A 22,432-nucleotide genomic window follows, 5' to 3' on the forward strand; every position below is an offset into this window, starting at 1 on the left:
GTACTATTTCTGGGTTAGCGGAGTCTGTAACCTGAAGCGTTTGTAACCCGAGGTACCACTGTATGGAATAGCTGGGAGCCTCGAATCTGTTTTTACAAGTCGACAAAACATTTCCTTTATTTGGTGCCCCTGTGTTTGTTCTGGTTTCGTCTGTTCATGTTGTTCTTTGGTTAAGTTTGGAGTAATTCATCAGTAAAAAGAGAGAAGCTTTTTGCACTTTTCCTATTTTGTGGTTAAACTTTCCTGCAATTTTCCACTGGCAGAGCCTTTTAAACCAACACAAGGAAGACACTTGATGCTTGGCGGATAGAGCAAGCTCAGCATATTTACTAATAAAGAGGGAGAGAGAGCATGGCTTGTCCAAAGCTTGTGGCAAAGTGCTTACACACACTGTCAACACTTCACCATTTACTGCAAGTCTAGACGGCAACATTGGGAAGAGGACATTTCAGAGGACCAGCTAGGAAGTCGTCACAATTGGGAGGCATTCCTATGAAAAGAAATACAACCCGCTGTGGCTGGCTTGTTGGCACTGGTGGGGCAGAAGGCAGGGAGGTCAACAGTAGGTGGCGCCAGAGCCAATGACAGATGGGGCCGCCCTGTGGCTGGTTGTAAATAGGAAGGCATATTGGTGGGGCAGTGGCTAATTTGGCCCAATGGGCGAAGCTCCTCTTAATGTTATGTTCTGGTGGATTATGATGATGATCAGTGCTTTTTTTCTTAAAAAAAATGTTTAGGGGTACTCTCATTTTCCGACTCATATTGAAATACTGCCCCAATGAGGCCAAACTTAGATTCACAAAGTGTTTAGGGGAATGCGTCCCCCTGCATCCCCCCAGAAAAAAAGCACTGATGAGGATAATGCTGATTATTTATTTGTACCCCGTCCATCTTACTGGGTTGCACCAGCCACTCTGGGTGACTTCCAGCATATATAAAAACAGTAAAACATTAAACCTTAAAAAGTTTTCCTATACAGGGCCGTATGGTTAAGAACTTAATTCATTCTGGAGGTCTGTTCTTAACCCGAAACTGTTCTTAACCTGAGGTACCACTTTAGGTAATGAGGCTTCCCACTGCCCCTGTGCCGCCGGAGCACGATTTCTGTTCTCATCCTGAGGCAAAGTTCTTAACCCGAGGTACTACTTCTGGGTTAGCGGAGTCTGTAACCTGAAGCGTCTGTAACCCGAGGTACCACTGTACTGGAAAAATATGAGAAACTGCGAGAAACCAAAATGGACAGATTCGCTCCTCTCTACTTGAAATGAGATGAGCCGCTGTCATGGCTCCTCATTGCTTTTGCTGCTCTCAGCGGAGGCAATGTGTATGGTTACAGCACCACTGTAAAAATGACAGACCCTAGAGGGCCAAGGCAAAAGCTGCTTTATCCACAGCCCAGGCAAACAACAGTCAGGATGACAAAGGAGCTGACGTGGACACAGCCATATGAAAAATATAAATCAGAAACATTTTTTCAATAAAGCATTCCCAGACGCTGGCTGGCTTCGAGGGCTGGCTGTCAGCGGAGTCCTATATGATGTCCCCCAAGTGCTGAGCAGATGCTTGGCAAGCCCCCTAAGCCTCCTTCCATCTTCCCTCCCGAGATCAGCAATTGCCGTGGCATCATCCATAGCCCAGTGCACAAAAACTATAGCTCATTCTCCGTCCCAAGCCCCTCGTTTCCAGAGAAGCAATAATTCAGTGCAAAAAAAATCACCTCTGACTGAAACTTGGCCATCAAGGCAAGCGCAAAAGCAAAAGGAGGAGGGAGATGCTTTTGAAAACCACCAGGAAAATGGACAAAGTCGTTAATCATTGCAGTATATCGAAGTTAAAACACCCTCCTGGGGCAAGTAGCAATTGCTTCTGGGCAACTAGATCACCAGCTTTTCCATGCGCAGCATCGTGTGGAAACAAGAAAATCTGAGAGGGTGGAGGGGTGTGTGCGCACGTGTGCATGTATAAATATTATTTCTACCATGCAGAGCAGAGAAAGTCATCTCTGCTGGTTGGGTATGAGGATAGACACACACACACACACACACACCATCTGAGCTGTGCATTTAAATAACACAAACAGCTGGAGTTGTGGGGAGCCACACTACTCTCAAACATGAGAAGTGGACAAGGTGGTCAGAGGTCTTCTGTGCTTTTTATTTTTCCCGTATTGTGCAATGAAAGCACCTGCAAGCAAAGATCTCATTGGCTCTGAGAACTCAGAAGGCACAGGATATACTTTTGCAGCTTGTCTGTCTTCTTAAGGGGGGAAAAACAATTGTGGAGGGCAGAGAGAGAAAAAAGCTTAAAGGATTGAAGAGGATGACATGGACTTGGGGAGACTTCCGGGGTGGCGCCATCGGTAATGGCGGATTCCCTCTGATCCGGAGGGACTGGCTCCACGGAAAACGGGTCTGTTCCGCTACGGCGAAGTGGGGACCCTTTAAAAAATCACAGGCAGATGAAGCCTGTGACCATGGGACTCGGCGGGCACCTTTCGCGCCCCCCAATCCGTAAAGGAACCCAATTATGGGTTCCGGAGCGAAGAGGGGCAAGTGGCGCGGTGCTGAGAGTCAACTGCTTCTTCCGTGGAGCGAAGCCGCACAGCCGTTGCCGGAGAGCGCTACCTTTTTCCTGGGACAATTTGGCTACAAAAACAACTACCCGTGAGTAGATTAAATTTGGACAATTGGACTTTAAACAACGACCAGTGAGTAGAACGGAAAATTGGATTGAGAAATTCTTTTTAAATTGGCACTGAAGCGGGAAGGTCTAAATAGGAAGTCAGCCTTCCGTTTCTTGTAGATAGATTAAAGCAAAGACATGGTAAACTAGAGTTAAAAAAATCGCTCGCAAAGGATCAACTTTCATCATTTAAAAGTACTGAACCCCCTTCGGAAGCAGGAGAAGAGGGGGGATTTTTTCTGGATTGTTTAAACCTGCAGAAGAGAGTGTAAAGAAAAGTAATTTTCCACCGTCTCGAACCTGGGAGCGGGGTGTCAGGACAGAAGCTTTTGGGAAGTTCATTGACTACAGACAAACGTCTTTGACAGATAGTCAAAAGAAGAGAAACATAGTGATTCCATTGTTCTCCTTCGCATTTTAAAGGAACAAATATTGACAAAATATCTGAAAAAGGAAACTTTGTTGTTAGATCTGCTTTTGGAAAAGAAAAAAAAAGAGATGGATACAAATAGAAGTTTTCCCCCTAGAGGGAGCTTGTGAAACTGTTACTGAATTTGAATTGGGGAGCTTTGCAGTTGCAAATAGATTAAGATCGTGGGAACAGACTTCTGACCTTGCATAACAATGTACTCAGAGGCTCTGGTGCGTGCTTTTTGCAAGACAAGTGCTTTACTGGAACAGTTACATGAGAAGACGGATTTGACAAGTGCTTTACTGGAACAGTTACATGAGAAGACGGATTTGATGACTGTTGCGATTAGAAATTCTGGACAGGCAGTGGGTATCTATATAGAACCCACCCAGGAACCAACTTGTGCTCTGACAGATCAGATGAGGGAGGAGGTAGTTGTTGGACCTCGGGTGGCAGAGATGGAGGGAGCTGTGGCCCAGCAGGAACATGAGTTGTTGGATCTGACAAATGAATTTGGAAAAAGCCAGATTTGGAGAGATAGAGTTGTATTTGGCTTGGAGATGGGGGGCTGGATAGACCCCCCTATGCAGGGATGTTTTGACCTTTCAAGTCTGGCAATGGGCCGTGAGGAGTCTGGGGTTGTGGGGGTCCTCAACTCTGGAGGGGGTTTGAAACACGTCTTTAAAAAACACATGGAGTTCAGTGTGGGCTATGGAAAAGGGGCTGATCTGTCGAGAAGGGACAAAAATATTGTTAAGTTGGAGTTTCCACGAGTGAAAGGACCAGGAGACAAAGTAAAGTACAGGTATAAATATGAAGAAGATCTGCGGAAGGGACATGGAAGAGACTTAAGGGCCTCGGACATAAGATTACCAGGTTAATGAACTAGATGGATGGGATAGAAAGGACTGACTAAACCCGGGACCAGGAGGAAGAGACGTTGGATGAAGATTGGAAGAAAGTTTTTAAAAAATTTTTATTTAGGATTGTTCTGAAAAATTAATGAATATTAGAAAAATGTTGGAATGAAATTATTTGGCTTTAGCAGAAATGTTAAAAAGAGCTTTGCAAGAATACGCTAAGGTTAGGAGAAATTGGTATAAATAAGATTTAAGTTTTAAATTTTAGGGTTTTTTATGTAATATAGGTTAAAATAGATCAAGGTAATTTAATGACAGGATATTATGAAAAATGGAAAGGATTTGCTGTTATAATTAACAACTAGAATACAAAAAAGGGAGGTGTGAGGAGGTCGATGAAATAAGGTCATGACGGTTAAGGATTTGGAAATATTGGATTTGTTTTTAAATTTTTGTGGTTTATTCTTGTTTTGTGATTTTGATGTGTTATGTGTTTTGTTTTTGTTTTTTGATTTTGACCTTTATCGATTTGTATTGTTGGACTGCTGTTTGTCTTTCTATTGTTTTTATTTTTTTTCTTTCTTTTTCTCTCTATTTTTTTGTAATTTTAAAATTCTTAATAAATATCATTTTAAAAAAAAGACATGGACTTGGAAGCACTCTGATTAACTCTTTCATAAAAAAATAAGAGTTTGGGTTTTAATCCATCCATCCATCCATCCATCCATCCATCCATCCATCTTCAAGGGACCTCAGTGTCTCTATTGAAGCAGTTTTCCTGATGAAAGACATCCCTTTGTTGCTCAAAAGGATAAGGAGAAATGCATCACTGCCTATGCTGGATCAGATCAAGGGCTCACTAATATCGGACAACTGCCAGATGCACAGGCCTGTTGGGCATCTCCTCATTTGCTCCCAGCAGCCGCTACTCAGCAAAGGCTGTTCCTCCATCATGAGCTAAGTGAACACTAGCTGTTTAGCCCCATCCCCTGACCTCAGAGGACCTCATCAGGAACAGTTTCCTGGGAACTGCCATAAGAATGTAAGAAGGAGTTGCTGGACCATGCCAATGGCCCATCTAGTCTAGCATCCTGTTCTTACACACGCCTGTGGGAAATCAGCAAGCAGGATTTGGGCACAACAGGCCACCCTGTGATTTCCAGCAAGTGGGATATCAAGAAGTGTCTCCATCATGTGCTGCGTGCGTTGCAGTTGCTCTGCCCCACACCCTCACCTTGGGGGTCTTCACTGGGCTCTGCTGCCCAGTAGCAAGACAACACTAGTGAAGGTCAATCATCCTGTTGCCGTAGAGCTATTTCTCTCCCCAATACAAGACTCAAATATGATTTTTATTGTGGGAATCTCCTTCCAAAGAGAGCCCTGAACCTTCTTGCTCTTGTTTGGGATGCAAAGGAGGCACATCACCGCCTTCTTCCCTGTTCCCTCACCTGACTGTATGCTCAGTCAGGGTTTTAAAAACCCTAGCAAAGCATTAGTCCTGTCCCTGAATTGATTTGGGGTTGGAGACAGGATGGGTCAGGTTGGCCCAATCTGGGGGGCTGTGCGCAGCCTCAATAGCTGCCCAAGACCACCTTGGCTTCCTGAACTGGGGATAACTGGCCAAGGAAGCCATGGTCCTTCAGGAATAAGACAGGTCAAAGGATTCTGCTAGGAGAACAGTGCCACATGGAGAGCTGAGGACAGGCTGGCTGATGCATTACAGATGCTTTAGATTCTGATGGTGGGACTGTGTTTTACAAGGAAATGCATTTAATGAAAACCTGATGGCCGCTTCTTCTAGATGGAGCGACTCTGGAAGAGGAAGACTTGCACAGCAGAAGCAGCAGGGATGCTCCAAATTTTTGCCACCCACCATCTTTCCCCTGAAACTCCTCCACCTTTCTCCTGCCCTGGAATGCCAGAAGTGGGTAAGCGGTAAAAACATGTGTCTGGAATGAGGACGGATGACTTTGGCAAGGTTGCTTTTTCATCCCCCCCCGAGACTAAATTCAATTTCCCCTACTTCTGCATCAGTTTGCAATTTTTCTTTTACGAAAAGTTAGCATGCGGGTGGCGGGGGCATTGAAAATGTACAGTTGCAGTCAACATCATGTCCCGCTTGGTCCTTACTTCCTGTGATGTGAAAGCTAATAATAATAATAATAATAATAATAATAATAATAATAATAATAATAATTATTTATACCCTGCCCATCTGGCTGGTTTTCTCAGCCACTCTGGGCGGCTTCCAACAAAACACTAAAATACAATAACCTATTAAACATTAAAAGCTTCCCGAAACAGGGCTGCCTTCAGATGTCTTCTAAAAGTTTGGTAGTTATTTTTCTCTTTGACATCTGGTGGGAGGGCGTTCCACAGGGCAGGTGCCACTACCGAGAAGGCCCTCTGCCTGGTTCCCTGTAACTTGGCTTCTCGCAGTGAGGGAACCGCCAGAAGGCCCTCAGTGCTGGACCTTTAAGAAGAGCCTACTGGATCAGGCCAATGGCCGAACTAGTCCAGCATCCCATTCTCACAGTGGCCAACCAGATACTGATTATGGGACACCAGCAAGCAGGACCTGGGCATAAGAGCCCTCTCCCCTTCTGTGGTTCCCAGCAACTGGTATTCAAAAGCATTACTGCCTCCAGCTGTGGAGGCAGAGCAGAGCCATCCTGGCTAGAAGCCATCAATAGCTTGTAGTCTCCATGAGTTTGTCTAATCCTCTTTTAAAGGCATCCAAGTTGGTGGCCAGCACCAACTTCCTGTGGACATGAGTTCCATAGTTTAAATATGCACTGCTTGAAGAAGGCCTATTTCTAAATTAAAAAGTCCCAAACACTGCAACCTTTCCTTGTAGGGGAATAACAGAATCATAGAAACATAAAGTTGGAAGGGTTGCAACCCCTTGCAATGCAGGAATTACAGCTAAAGAATCTCTGATGGATGGCCATCCAACCTCTGCATTAGCTACCCCTTCCAGTTTGGTGTCTTCTGCAGATTGAATGAGCAGCCCCTCAATTCCTTCATGCAATTTGTTTATAAAGGTGTTGAACAACAACAGGCCCAGGACACAACTGGATGAGGAGCCAACAGAGAGCAGAGAACCTGCCACTTGCTTGTTCTTCCTCTTGCTTTGAACATAGCCAAAGGAACACTTTAATATTATTTTTAACCTCTTTTGCAAGCCTGAGCTTTGGCGTGCATGACCTCCTCCCTGCAACTGTTGGCTACTTGTGTATTTCTCTTTGTGATTTCTCCTCCCTTCCATTCAGAGACTCCTTACCTTCTGAATCAAGCTGGCAAACTTCAGGTTCCTCGAGAACGAAATGTTTAGAACGGTGTTATATGCATTTTCTCCTCTGTTCTCCAGCGTAGCTTCCACTGCCACCCTCCTCCTGGCACTTTCTATGACAAAAATGGAGGTGTCAAAAGACAGCGTGTAGGCGGAGCAATCCGAATGCGACTTTCTCAGGACGCGTCTGCAATACTCCCTATGAAAAGAGCAAACATTAAAGCAGCAGCCCAGGAAGAAGCGTCCACCCTCCCTGCAACTGCGCATGAAGGAGACTCCCCACAGTCTCCCAGGGGGCAGCCTGTAAATGCCCAAAGTGCCTTGGTCACACTGCAGCACCAACAAGAAACAGGTAAGGGCCCAGCACTAAAGCAAGAGGCTGAATAGTGAAGCATGTAAGGCAATAGACCTGGAAGGAAGGCATTCATATTCTACATGGCATTCTTATCGGACAGTGTCCCGTGGGGTCTCTTAAACTAGAAAGGGTGTTTCTAGTTTAAGCTCAATACAGTGGTACCTCTGGATGCGAACGGGATCCATTCCGGAGCCCCGTTCACATACTGAGTAGAACGTAACACGCGACTGCGTGTCTGCGTGTCGCGTTTTGCCACTTCCGCGCATGCGCGTGACGTCATTTTGAGAATCTGCGCATGTGCAAGCGGCGAAACCTGGAAGTAACGCATTCCGTTACTTTCGGGTTGTCGCGGAGCGTAACCTGAAAACATTCAACCTGAAGCGACTTTGCCAGCACTGGGAAGTTGGTGGGATTCCACAAGACGGTCTTCACAGTGGTGGCACCCAGAGGCTGGAACTCCCTCCCTGGGGAAATACAGTTGTGCCTCTCATTGCTGTCCTTCAGCACCACTTAAAGACTTCCAAAACATTCGGAAACCAAGGCACAGCTTTTGATTGGCTGCAGGAAGCTCCTACAGCCAATCAGAAGCTGCAGAAGTTCTGTCGGACGTCCAGCTTCCAATGAACATTCACAAACCGGAACATTCATTTCTGGGGTTGCGGAGCCAAAACAGACAAGTACCAAGGCCTTCGGGATCCAAGGTACAACTGTATTTGTTTCGCCAGATCTTTGGGAATTACAGTAAGCATCCCATTTGAGGCTGTAGTTTTAAAGAAATAGGGTTTGTGTGTGAAGTATTTTGGGATGGTGGTTAATTATACTGGACACCACCCATGGATTTCAACTGGAGGAACAGAAATCAAACAAATAATAAAATTATAATGCTGTTGCCACTTGTACTTTGAAAGAAAAGTAGCCAATGTCCCCCAAATCCTATGCTGTGCTTCCGATCTGTGTTCCCAACCTGGTTCCCAGCCCAAACCCCCCTCCCCTGCTCTGTTTTGTCCCCAAAGGTACTGCAAACAAGAGGAAAAGAAATGGCCAAATTCAGGATGACATCACAATAACCTATAAGTGTCAGAAATCTTCGGCCCTTCAGTTGTTGCTGAAATACAATTCCCATCCTCCCTGGCCTGGGTCATGCTGGCTGGGGCTGATGGCAGTTGTAGTTCGGCAACGTGTGAAGCATCAAAGGTTCCCCGCTCCTGTTCTAAGAGTGGTAACCCTGCAATCTGATTTCCCAAATCCCTCTCACTCCAGATGAGCTACTCACATGGCAGTTGGGATATCAGTTTTAGCATCAAGGACCAAATTAGGGATGCAATGCTCATCCTCGTTGCATCCATTCCAGAAAGGTACCTATGAAGCAAGAAGGAAAAGTCTTTATTTCCCAACCTTTGCCCTAAGCTCCCAGGATAGGTAACAACATTTAAACAGTTTAAAACAACTGACAATCATAAAAAATAAGGTGGGTCCTAAAAATGTGCATCCTCAAGTGTCAAAAGCCAGGGTAAAGAGGTGCATCTTCAGCATCCTCCAGAAGCTGTATAATGATGCACTTTTGTGGGGAGGGCATTCCACAACTTGGGGGCCACCACAGAGCAGGCCCTCTCCTGGGTCACCGGCACCCTGCAAGCCTCTGAGGATTCTCTGGGTTTTATATGGAAGGATAAAGAAGATGTCTATAAACTAGGTACCCTGGACAGTTCTGGGTAACCCGAGTTACAAAACAATACTTTTTTAAAAAATAGAAACAATATGTAGGATTTGATGTTGTGCCAGGCATGACACTGTGCAGAAAGGTTGACCACACACATAATACATCTGCTGGCTTTCTGGTTGTCCCAACCAATATGCGAAGCCCAGAGAGGCAATTTAGTTAGCTCATACGTCTCAGCGTCTGGATTGAAAAATGAGGACCAGGTGATTTCCATAAACAACAGGCTTGCCCTCCTTTCATATGTTTAGGCAGCCTTGCAAGTTATTACTGTTTGATTTAAAGAAATTTCAAACCACATTTTTGCTGTGAATATGCATGGGATCCAGTGTGGTGTAGTGGTTAGAGTGTCAGACTAGGACCTGGAAGACCAGGGTTCAAATTCCCACACGACCAAGAAACTCACTGGGTGGACCAGTAACTGCCTCTCATCCTAACCCACCTCACAGGGTTCTTGTGTGGATGAAATGGGGGAGGAAGAGAGCCATGCACACCCACTTTGAGCTCCTTGGAGGAAATGCAGAATTTAAGTGTAAAAAATAAGTAAAATAATAAAAACAACACACTTTGGTTCCTGGTCTGCTCTTCCACATTCCTCTGCCCCCTATACTTCACTGACCTGCCCCCCCCCCAATCCTCTTACTCTTGGGCTCCTGGCCCTGGAAGGCCAAATTCTTGTCCTGAATATTTCTTGGACACGGCCTATAGGGGCAAGTTCCCAAACAGATCAATGGACAAAATACACTGCAATGTTTCCAAGGCTGCCTCTCCACCTTCCCTCCAATGTAACGACAGTTACGCACAGCAACTTTTAGCGAGGTAGGCCAGCCGCCATCCATCACCGGTCCATTGTCAGGGCTACCCAGGGCATAATCGACAGAGAAAGTCACTGGCTTCACATAATCGGCTGTGTCCTAAGATAGGAGAAAGCAATCACCATTACCCTCAGTTTTCACTTTTGCAACAAGCATAAGTTGAACGGAAAAAGTTTCTCCTTAACTATTCACCAGAGTTGTAAAAAGACATGCAGTCTGGTTGCCCGTGGCAAGTAGATGTTGTCTCAAGGTGAACTCACAGGTAAACTCACCTAAACAGGTATGTGTGAGCACAGTGGCTCATAAACATTTCTGTAGTTGGTGCATGATTATTATTATTTTATATTTTTCAAAGAGATGTTACACAAAGTTGGGCATATAAGACAACATTTCTTGGTCCACTAATGAACAATTGGTCTGTGGTATTTTGAATGCACAGCTCAAGACTAAACTGCACTTCCTGGCAAGGAAACTCAACTTTTAGAGATCTGAGCACGTACCAAGACATGAAAATTCAGCTTATCGCACCATTCTTGCCCTGCAAACAATGTAACCGTCTTGTGGGTGAGCCTGTCTCCATTCTCATCTAGATGGGCTCGTGGGATGTACCGTCGCTCGTCAATGGTGATGTTATAATTCAGCGCTGAAATGATTGGTTCAAAATGATTTGAACATGCACAGTGAATTACAGAACTATAGTGAGAGCAGATAGCTTAGTTGGTTAAAGTGTGGTGCTGATGATAATTCCAAGGTTGCAGGTTCAATCCCTGCAAGGGACAGCTGCATATTATTACAGTTTTAATGTTGCGCAACAGAAGGATCCAACACAACAGTTATGCTAGCAGAAATGCACTGCACAACCAAGGCTGGATCTACACAGCTATAAAAAAAATGCTCTACAAAAAACTGTTTTAAAGCTCACAATTGAAAATATCACTGAGTTGTGATTTCAGCTCTACATCGCCATCTGGTGTCACAGTGTTATAATGCATTTATAATGCTGTATTTTGACTAATGTAGCTGAGTCCCAAGTTACCAGAAACTTGCTTATGCATTCTCTTGAGCTAGATGGCTCCAATGGCACAAAATATTTCACTAGCGGAAGAAGCAGACCTCTACATTGGAATAACTTAGTGCTGCCTTAGATACACCCCGAAGTCTCTCTGAAGAGTAGTTTTGGAGAGGGTAGGACACAGTCACCTTGTGGGGAGAGCAAATCTAGACAGAAATCTGGGATCTCTACTTACTCACGCTTGCCGTCTGAAAATGAGCTGAGAGGAAAATGGCAGTGAAGCAAAGAAATGCAGACAGGCAAGTAGCGTCCTTCCCGTTCCGAGTGCAGTCCTTGTTGAAGATGTTGATCTTGAATGGCTCAAACCTGAGGCTGGCATTGATCCGTACCACACTGCGGGACCTTATGGAGAAGAGGAAAAGTTTGAAGATATCCTGAGCCAACCCAGAAAATTGAAAATTTGATAATTATCAGTTCAGATGTGTGGGTCAGAGTTTAAAGTAACCTAAATTTGAGTAGATCAAGTAAAGTAATTTAACTTTAAATTTTTACCTAAATTCTGTCTGCTGTGGTAAAACAGCAGTGGTACAGGCACTTTCCTAGCCACCTTGTCCAGAATGGCTCCCTCTGAAGAAAGACCCCCTTGGCCCTTTCTCAGCGTGAGGCAGGGTTGGTGACCATCACTGCCTCCAGTGGAAGCAAGTGCCATAGTTAACAATGCACTGTGTGAAAAAGGGCTTGCTTTTTATCTGCCCCAAATCTTCCAGCAGTCAGCTTCTGCAGACAAAGCCCTGCTCTGAAAAGTAACCCCACCAGCCATAAATCCTCCATAACAAACCATAATAATACAGCATTTCCCAGTGAGCCAACGGCGAGGTCCACAAGCCTGTCTTCATTCAGGTCCAAGTTGCCATGGATGCTGCATCCAAAATACATTAAGCCTGGAGAAATTTCAGCTGCTGTAATTCTCTGAAAAATGACAAGAGGAGAATCCTGTTCAGTATCCTGGTGCAAACAGACGCTGTACAAAAGTGATGGCATGTTTTCACATTTTCTCTCTCGCAAGGGTGGGTACCCAAAAGAATCCAGCAGGTACTTAGGAGCGTTGGTAGGAGTTGCCAGCTTGCTGAGGTTGTGCCACTGCTGCTTAGCAGGGATGATGCAAAGGTAACGTCAGGGCTGTGTGGACAAGAATGCAGGAAGGACCAATCCGACACTCACACTGGTGATGCCCCAACCTTTGCTGCCTCCCTGCCTTGCAGGTCACAATTCACCAGCAGGTCACAATTCAAATTTCATAATTAAAAACAGTTAAAACAGATTAAGGTGGACTCTAGACACACATTAAAAAAAACCGCTGTGAAAATGCTTTTTCTTAAAGCGTTTTGAAAAATATATTGAATTTGCCATAAGCTCACCATTGCCATCTAGTGTCACATTTGTATAATGCACTTAAAACACACTCAAAATGTTATATTTGCAGTTACCAGAATAGCGGGGACCCTGAAAACACCCATCTCTGGTAAACACGAGGGTAAAAAGAGGTACCTCTTCAGCGTTCGCCAAAAGATGTATAGTGAAGATGCCAGATACACCCAGGGGTGTAGGAAGGGGGGGCGGCGGTCCACCCCGGGTGTCACCCTGGGGTGTGTGTGTGTGTGACAAAATGGCAGGCGGCCGAGGCCTACACTCACTGCAGGGCGGCCGAGAACATGCACGCGCCATTGGTATGGGTGCCACTCGAGTGCCATCCATATTGGCACCGCGCATGTGCCGTCTGTATTGACGCTGCGCATGTGCCGCTGGGTTGTTTGCCTCGCCCCTGTGGGTGGTCCGACCCACCCCTCAACACCCCACTCCGGGTGCCGGAAAGCCTTTCTTCGCCACTGGATATACCTATGTGAAGAGGGAGTCCCAAAACTAAGAGGCTGCCACTAGGCCCATGCAGAGCTTGTCTGAGACCCGGGGCAGCAGTCTTGTTAGAATAAAGTTATAAACACAAACAAAAAGGCAACTGGTCTCTGGTAGGGCACCCCAAGCATCTTAGCCTTCTGAGGCCCTGGGCAAATGTACCCAGCTGCCCCTCCCCCCGGCTGCATGAGCCTGGCTGCCACAGAGGAATGGTGGCTGCCACAAAAAAAAAAAAGGTGGATAATATTCAGAGAACATTCTGTACAGTGGGCTTCTTTTTCTGAGGTCAGAGGAAGAAAAAAAAACCTCAGAATTTTTCCTCAGAAAAATGTATTCTTTGGTCATTTTAAAGAAATGTCTTCTTGCCCTTCACCCTACGTGAGAACTCTACCTGCTTATATTGCCGTACGAGGTTTTCCTTGTAGCCATGGAAGATATATATTGCTCCCTGATGCTCATCTTCAAGCGGGGCTCCCACAACGACATCATTGTAGGAGTCCTGATTCAAATCGGAGACGGCAGCTATGCAGGAGCCAAACCTGGAGTTCTGGTAGCCTGGCAAATCTTCCAGAGTCCCATTGGAAACAAATCGATCCTTTGAAGAAAAGAGCTTATATATCACCCACACCCACAGACATTGTGTTTTTCCTGCCAAATGCCCCCAAATAAGCAACTCTGTGGAGAGAGAGAAATCCGACAGTTCAGTCTGGGCAGAAAAATGATTCACCGTTATGCAATATGTAAAGATGGCCGGCAGAAAAAGAGAGCAAAACAACAATTGGCGTTGTTTGATAAGGGATGGAAAGAGGAAAGGAAGCCAAATACTCATTCTACAAATGTAAGCTTTACATTCAGAGGGAAACTGTTAGTTGTATGGATGAAGTAGCCACAATGGCTATGCTGTCCCTCCCCTGTTGGAGGCAGTGAGTCCCTCAATGCCAGATGCTGGGAATCACAAGTGGTGAGAATTTCTGTTGCTCTCAGGTCCTGCTCGCATCTGGTTGGCCACTGTGAGAAAAGGATGCTGGACAAAACAAGGCATTGATCCAATCCCGAAGGCTCTTCTTTTGTTCCTATTATATATACCGTATTTTTTGCTCCATAAGATGCACTTTTCCCTCCTAAAAAGTAAGGGGAAATGTGTGTGCGTCTTATGGAGCGAATGCAGGGGGGAGGCAAGCAGGAAAAGCGCCCCAAGAGCCGCACACAAGCTCCGCATGGCTCTTGCGGGCTTTTCCCCAGGAGGGAGAAGGGACTGATGCGGCCAGTCAGTCCCTTCTCCCTCCTCGTAGAAAAGCCTGCAGGAACCGTGTGCTCCTTAAAGGGTGCGCGGCTCCTGTGGGCTTTTGCGGGAGGTGGGAGAATTGCCATAAAGAGGAAGCCAGGACAGCGAGCGGGATCCATCCCACTGGCTGTCTTGGCTTCTGCCATAGCTGTGCGCAGCCTCTCCCGGCCGGAGAATCTGTGCGCGGCTAAAGAAGAAGCCAGGACAGCGAGCAGGATCCCGCTGGCTTTGCTCTTTGGGCCGGGGGGGGGGAACCCGGGCTTCCCTCAGCAGCCCTGAGAAGCTCTGGGAGAAGCGGATAGGCTGTGAGCAGCCTGTCCACTGCTCTTTGGAGCTGGGGGGGTGGAAATAATATTTTTTTTCCTTGATTTCCCCCTCTAAAAACTAGGTGCGCCTTATGATCAGGTGTGCCTTATGGAGCGAAAAATACGGTAAATGTTTTTGATGTAGGGAAGCTTAAGCACCCTCAGGACTTGGAGTGAGAGGGTGGAGAGAGGGTGCTCAAGCTTTTCTGCCCCTGCTATCTTGGAAAACACTATTTGCCTTTGAAGGGAAGCCTTCACTGGTGCCAGGGGAAGTTTCCCTTGACATGTAAACAGGACCTTTGGTGAGGCAATTTTTGTCAGGTCTGCAGCAGGGAGAGAAAGTGTTTGATTTCTCCTCTCCTTCCGCTCAAGCTTCCCTGATTTGCTATTTACATCATTAAAGTTAATTAGGGTTGCCACATTTCAAGAAGTGAAAAGCCACACACAAACAAACCGTTGAGCTTTCTTGAGAGAAATTTCCCTAAGTTGTTGAGCTTGTTTTAGAAAAAAGTCAAATTGGTTGAGCTAATTTTGAGAAATAAGCTGCTTTTTGGAAATTCCCCCCAGACACTTCCGCCATTGAAATTGGACCTATGGCAACCCAAATTTAATTATGCAATTGTATAAATTACATTGTACATTAATTGTATAAGTGAAACTAAAGTCATGTCCAGTTTGACATTCTCACGATACCAGGGATCAAACCTTGGACCTTTTTCACGTGAAGCAGATATTCTGCCACTGAGCTAAGGCCTTTCCTGTTTTGGCAATTAATTTTAGAACCAACACAGGAAACTGCCTTATACTGAGTCAGATCATTGGTCCATCTAGCTCAGTACTGTCCACACGGACTGGCAGCAGCTCTCCAGCAGGGCTCTCTCCAAGCCATACCTGCAGATACCAGGGATAGAACCTGGAACCATCTGCAGCCCAAGCAGGAGCTCTGCGGCTGAGCCTCTATGGCCCTCCCCCTATAAGAGGAGGGAAATGTAAACAAAATTTTAAATTGTTTTGTGCTTGTAGGGGACAAGACCAAGTAAATTACCTCTTTTAGGGTGTAGACATACACCTTCCCCCTCTCTCTTCCTTCGCTAAAATACATTGGGGCTCCAACCAACAAAACGTCCGTGACACCATCGCCATTAATATCTACAGAATTGATTTCACTTCCATAGTAGGCACCGATCTGGGGGAAAAAAGAATACATTGACATATGTGTGAATGTATGGTACGAGTGCTAGAGTGTTGTGTGCCTTTATATTTCCATTTGCTTCCGAGAAATTAATGGCATCTTAAATGATCCCGTTGGAATGAGAGGTATTTCGAAACGGAAGCAATCTATCATCTCCTTGTCTAGACATCTCCCTCGGGAACAAAGAAAGGCAGACTCAAAACTTTGATCCTGGAAGATTAAGGATCAGACTCATGGTTTGTCTCTATGATGCTGCTTCCTGAGTTCATTCCTTTTTTGCCCAAAGACTATGATGAGAATGATTAATTTATTTATGATGGGATCCAAGTTGATTCGCAGCAAGTAAATGCAATCTTCAAGTCTAACAGCTTCTTGACTGACCTCCAGGATGGAACATCTTTACAGACAATATTGTGTCTATGCTGAGGTATCTAAAAGATATGACATTGCTGTCTAACCCCATTTGGCTGTCCCAAGCGTCTGAAAATGCAAAAACTCAAGGTCACCCACTGAAACCAATAGACTATAGGCCTTATACTAGCAAATTAAAGTACCTATGGGCCTCATTTGTGTAGGAAAGGGGTGGGAAACCCCAGGCCTGGGGGTTGAATGTGGCCCCTCAGGACTCTCTATCTGGCCCCTAGAACTCTCCCCAGGCCACACCTGCTTCACTCCCCAAGTGGTTTTGCCTGGCTAGAGTGTGCCCCTAATCTCTGGCAATGCCTCTTACAGAGAGGGGAATGGCTGAGTGAGTGCTGAAACTAGCCTACTGTACAAGCACAAAATTTACATGTGTTGCTCCACCCACTTTTGCCTCTGGCCCCACCCACCATTGGGACATGGCACTCGGAAGGCTGCTCAGAATGGAATGTGGCCCTTGGGTTGAACATGATTCCCTGTTCCTGTCGTAGCAAATAGCGATGGCCACAGGCAACAATGGATTCCTTGGAGGAGAGGTCATAAGGATGGCATTCACTACGCATGCTCCCTCAACCTCTTGAAGGAGTTAGTACAGAAGTACGACCACACATTTCTCTGCAGTCACAGGGGAATGAGGGTGGTTTTTTGCTTTAAAATGGTACTGGAGATTCTCCAGATGTTGGATTCTGTGTTCTGCTTATGGAAAATGGATAGCTCAGTTGGTTAGAGTACGGTACTGATAACACCAAGGTTGCAGGTTTGATCCCTGTATGGGACAGCTGCATAGTCCTGCATTGCAGGGGGTTGGGCTAGATGATTCTCAGGGTCCCCTCCAACTCTACAGTTCTATGATTCTATGAATTGTTGCAGTGGACGCTCAGACTCTTCTTATTCTTATTCTTAATATGAGTTTATATACAGCCCTATACCTGGGAGTCTCAGGGTGGTTCACAGAATAAAATTAAGATATAAAACCACAAAAAAATGTAATAAAAATAAGAACAGCAATACCAAAACCCCCACATTTTAAAAGGGCATAGGATGTAAATCGGATTAACCAAAGGCCTGGTTAAAAAGGAATGTTTTTGCCTGGCACCTAAAGGTGCATAATGAAGGCGCCAGGTGAACTTCCCTGGGGAGAGCATTGCACAGACAGGGAGCCACTGCAGAGAAGGCCTGTTCTCATGTTGCTACCCTCTGAACCTCTTGAGAAGGGGGGACACGAAGGAGGGCCTCAGATGATCTCATGGTGTGGGTAGGTTCATATGGAAAGAGGCGGTCCTTGAAGACTAGGCACGGACCTTTGAATATACCCATAGCGAAACAATCAGTCTCATACTGGACTAACTGCCTTGTTTTAATAATAATAATAATAATAATAATAATAATAATAATAATAATAATTTATTTATACCCCGCCCATCTGGCTGGGTTTCCCCAGCAACTCTGGGCAGCTTCCAACAGAATATAAAAATACAATAGTCTATTAAACATTAAAAGCTTCCCTAAACAGGGTTGCCTTCAGATGTCTTCTAAAACTCTGGTAGTTGTTTTTCTCTTGGACATCTGGTGGGAGGGCGTTCCACAGGGCAGGTGCCACTACTGAGAAGGCCCTCTGCCTGGTTCCCTGTAACGTGGCTTCTCACAGCGAGGGAACCACCAGAAGGCCCTCTGCACTGGACCTCGGTGTCCGGGTAGAACGATGGGGGTGGAGACGCTCCTTCAGGTATACTGGACCGAGGCCGTTTAGGGCTTTAAAGGTCAGCACCAACATTTGAATTGTGCTCGGAAACGTACTGGGAGCCAGTGTAGATCTTTCAAGACCAGTGTTATGCGGTCTCAGCAGCCGCTCTCAGTCACCAGTCTAGCTGCCGCATTCTGGATTAGTTGTAGATTTTCTGCAACCCCAAAGCAATGCCCCCCCCCGCCCAATTTACCTGCTCTCCTTTCAGAGACTGGTGAATGGTCAGATTCCTGTTGGTGTGCATCGTGAAAATGATAACCTTCCCCGTGTGGTTGAAGCGGGGTGCTCCAGCGACGTAAATCCTGTCAAGTCTTGTCGACACCACTGAGGTGACGGTGTAACCTGCAGCGCACACAGACAAAACGACAGGAAGTGGGACCCACTCAGAAGCATTGCTGCCTCCGACTGTGCAGTCTGAGCACAGTCCCCATGCCTAGCAGCCACAGACAGCCTCATCTTCCATGAATAGCTTTACCTTTCCACCCAGCTGCTAAATATTTTCTGTTTCATCTGGCCTTATAACCTGGTGGGTTTATTTTGTTTTAACCTGGATCATCCGTATTCTGATGCACTGTTTACTGGCTTTTGGTAACAACTATGCCTGGATAGCTCAGTTGGTTAGAGCATCATGCTGATAACGCCGGTTGCAGGTTCAATCCCCGTGTGGGACAGCTGCATATTCCTGCATTGCAGGGTGGGGGGTGGACTAATTTTATGATATCTATGATAATTGACTACCGTTCAATACATTTTTCATCTTATCTTTTTTTGTAATATTTTTATATGTTATTTCACTGTGTTGTTGGCCAGTTTAGGCACTGAGTACAGGGACTTGGGTGGTGCTGTGGGTTAAACCACAGAGCCTAGGACTTGCCGATCAGAAGGTCGGCGGTTCGAATCCCCATGACGGGGTGAGCTCCCGTTGCTCGGTCCCTGCTCCTGCCAACCTAGCAGTTCAAAAGCACGTCAAAGTGCAAGTAGATAAATAGGTACCACTCCGGTGGGAAGGTAAATGGTGTTTCCGTGTGCTGCACTGGTTCGCCAGAAGCAGCTTAGTCATGCTGGCCACATGACCCAGAAGCTGTACGCTGGCTACCTCGGCCAATAAAGCGAGATGAGTGCTGCAACCCCAGAGTCAGCCAAGACTGGACCTAATGGTCAGGGGTCCCTTTACCTTTACCTTTTATGCCTGGGTAGCTCAGCTGGTAAGCATGATGCTGATAACGCCAGTTGCAGGTTCAATCCCCGCGTGGGACAGCTGCATATTCCTGCATTGCAGGGGGAGGGGTGGACTAATTTTATGATATCTATGATAACTTACTACCATTTAATACATTTTACATCTTATCTTTTTTTGTCATATTTTTGATATGTTATTTCACTGTGTTGTTGGTCATTTTAGGCATTGAGTACAGAAAAGCAGGATATAAATTCTTACAACAAATGGATAAACTGACAAAGAATCATGCAATTCACACAAGCTTCATCTCCCTGGCACTGTTGCTTCAGATGCCAGCCACAGTCCAGAGACTGGTGCACTGTACACCATGATCTGCTTACATTTTAGCCCCTCCCTAAGCAATTGCATAGTCTGAGGTCCAGAAGGGAGGAACTGCTTGTGTGAACCAGCTTGACCCACTTCCCTTGCCCAGCAATTGCTGGTGATTCCTCTTACCCAGATAAGCGCCGTGATTTTTCAGCTCCTCTGGGAACTCTTGGAGGTAGGATTCTCGGTGAGGCACGACTTTGCCGCTACTGGTTTCCTTGAGGACTGCTCCGTTCCAGTCGTAGGCGCCCACAGCTCCGAGCAAAATCCCATCCTGGTCATGGGGGGAGACAAAGGAGCTATTGGCAATTTCTAAGGGCTCAACCACACTTTTGCTTGAGCTGTATTTTGATTATATTGTGTACTGATTAATCCCCCAGGGTCCAAGAGCTTTCTTTGTTTTTCCCTGGCTGTGACTTGCAAAAATCCCATCTTACCCGCTGATTTAAAGCTCACTTATGCCAAATTTCCCTCTGGAGTGTCTGATAAGATCTGATTTAATGGATAAAAATGGATTTTTGCAAGCGGCAGCCATGGAACAATGAGAAAAGCTCTCAAACCAGGGGAATTAATTGGTACACAGTATGATCGAAAATGGGTCAAGTACAAGTATGAATGAGCCCTAAGATATTTGTACATGTATGCCTGAGGCATACACACACAGAGACAAATTTGACATTTCTATGTGCTAAAGATCTCACCTCCGGATGTGACACAAGAAAGCACCAGAATTTCAGTGAAATTTTCTCCTAAAACTGTCTACACATTTGTTGCAAAGCAATTCCTAATATAATGTATTTTTGTATGTTATTTCCACAAATATATGCCTCTTTGAGCACACTTTACCCTAGCATATGCATTTTTGCACACATTACTTGATTAAAGAACTGCATTGCAAAATTAAGAGAAGTGTGGTTTGATTCGTCTAAATTACCGTAGTTTCCTGTGTATTAGGTGACTGGGCTGTTCAACTGCTGTTCAATTTTAGAGTTTTAGAGTTATAGAGTCTGAGTGCCGCCAGGGCAGAGCGCACCCCCCTCCACTGCCTCTGCCGTTACAGCAGCAGCAGCCCGAGGCAAGGCATTTGGTGGGTGGGAGAGTGCCGTGCTCGGAAGGACTTTCCGTGTCCCCTTCTGTGGGGAGGGAGGAGGAGCGGCGGCAGAAAGGGTGCCTCTGCTCACCAGCTCCCTCTCCTCCTTCCCAACGCGTATACCCGGTGTATAAGACAACCCCCAACTTTTGGGGTGATTTTCCAGGGATTAAAAAGTCATCTTATATGCCAGAACATACGGTATGTAGGGTTGCTTTCAGATATGAACTGAATCAATTCGCACCCCTATCCATATTGCTATCCTCAAACTTTATTCATTTTCTACCTTTCTTCTATCTAGAGATTTAGAATTGCATACAGAATAGGGTGGGGAATTATGGTATAAAGTGTGTGTGCTGAATTTTCCTAACAGGCAATTCTGGGAGATTCTTTGTATGTGGTAGAGCTCATCTTCCTGAGCATGTTGGTGTGTGTTAGGCCTTTGCTGCAATAAAGAGCTTATCCACACTGGTTTGAGCTTTAAAGCTTTGTGTCTGAATGCTCCCCCCCCCGAACTTCCCCCGTGAAAACCCGCTCTTTAACATTCAATCGGAGCAAATATCACTTCGGGTTTTCCATAATTGCCTTTTGCTCCAATTCAGCTTTAAAGAGCGGGTATTTGCGGGGAAAGCTCCAGATCAATAAAAAAGGGTGCTCAGACATGGAGCTTTGAACTGTGGACTTGGCCTGGAAAGAGCAGAGGAAAGATCATTGTTGATAAGTCCTAAATTAGATGCTGAATCATTGATGGCCGGAATATTAGGCAATTGATGTGTAATTTTGGGAGCATTTTGGCAGTTTCCTAGACATCTTCTTGGCTCTTGTGTGTCCTGGTCTCTGTCCCTCACAAGGAACAGCCACCCGCACAGCTTCCCTTGGCATTCAACCGCTGGCATTGCTTTTGGTATTGTTATTTAAAACCGTCCAGCACATTGGCTTATAATCTGCATTTTAGCTACAGCGAGAGAAGCTTCCAGTATTTAAAGGAGCTCTGGGAATGTGCAAGGAAGCCTCTGCCAAGTCAGCAAGTGAAATATTCTGAGACTTGCCAGTTCCTCCAGACTTGTCAATTTTGGCAGTGCAACTTTAGAAAAAACACACACCAGGGAAAAAAATCCCCACCAGCATCAGCTCAGTCCTTGTGAAAAGAGCAAAGTAAATCAATTTATAATCAAAGCTCCCCTTCTGGCCAAAAACTACCATAGGCTGAGAGTAAGGCTGTCACTGTTTCTTTCATTATGGCCAGAACTCCTGTGTCTTCAGCAGCAGTATGGTAGGCAGAGATTCAACAGATGTGGCTTTGTCTAGCATGGAAACTGGGATGCACCTACTGGGGGTTTTTTTGCATGTCAAGCAGCTACATAGAAGGAACCAAGAGTTGTTCCCTGAGTCCTTGCAGAAGAGGAAGAGGCGCAACTCTCAGAAACTCTCATTAACTTCCAGGCCTTCTTTGGGAGGCATTTGGATCTGTGGGTGCACTCATACCATACATTTAGAGCACATTTAGGCTCCCCCAAAGAATCCTGGGAACTGTAGTTTGTTTGCTCTGTGGTAGGTAAATTGCAGTTCCCAGGATTAAAAGCATGTGCTTTAAAAGTATGGTGTGGGTTTATGCATGTGTGTGAAAATCCAAATGGCAACTCCCTGCCCCTTGTAATTTGTTTTTCTATTAACTTCAACGTCCAACCATTTCTTGCCACTTCAAGTCTCTCTTAACCTGCTGCTTCATAGGAGAGTCAGTCTTAGGAAGTCTTGTCTACGCTGCCAAGAACAATCCAGTCCAGAGATGGCAAA

General features: G+C 45.7%; 1 protein-coding gene across 1 annotated transcript in view; it reads right to left on the reverse strand.

The window, feature by feature from the left end:
- Window positions 1-22,432, reverse strand: part of ITGA11 (integrin subunit alpha 11) — a 91,110-nt gene that overhangs the window by 20,757 nt on the left and 47,921 nt on the right. Inside the window, exons 11-20 of the mRNA XM_053365644.1 lie at window positions 19,678-19,822; window positions 18,196-18,344; window positions 15,692-15,832; window positions 13,448-13,651; window positions 11,984-12,114; window positions 11,381-11,547; window positions 10,634-10,776; window positions 10,122-10,232; window positions 8,875-8,960; window positions 7,238-7,445 (exon numbers count right to left, since the gene is read on the reverse strand). Of these exons, the coding sequence (XP_053221619.1) occupies window positions 7,238-7,445; window positions 8,875-8,960; window positions 10,122-10,232; window positions 10,634-10,776; window positions 11,381-11,547; window positions 11,984-12,114; window positions 13,448-13,651; window positions 15,692-15,832; window positions 18,196-18,344; window positions 19,678-19,822 (1,485 nt within the window). The remainder of the gene's footprint in view (window positions 1-7,237; window positions 7,446-8,874; window positions 8,961-10,121; window positions 10,233-10,633; window positions 10,777-11,380; window positions 11,548-11,983; window positions 12,115-13,447; window positions 13,652-15,691; window positions 15,833-18,195; window positions 18,345-19,677; window positions 19,823-22,432) is intronic.

The sequence above is a fragment of the Podarcis raffonei genome, chromosome 14, assembly GCF_027172205.1.
Source record: "Podarcis raffonei isolate rPodRaf1 chromosome 14, rPodRaf1.pri, whole genome shotgun sequence".
NCBI lineage: Eukaryota > Metazoa > Chordata > Lepidosauria > Squamata > Lacertidae > Podarcis > Podarcis raffonei.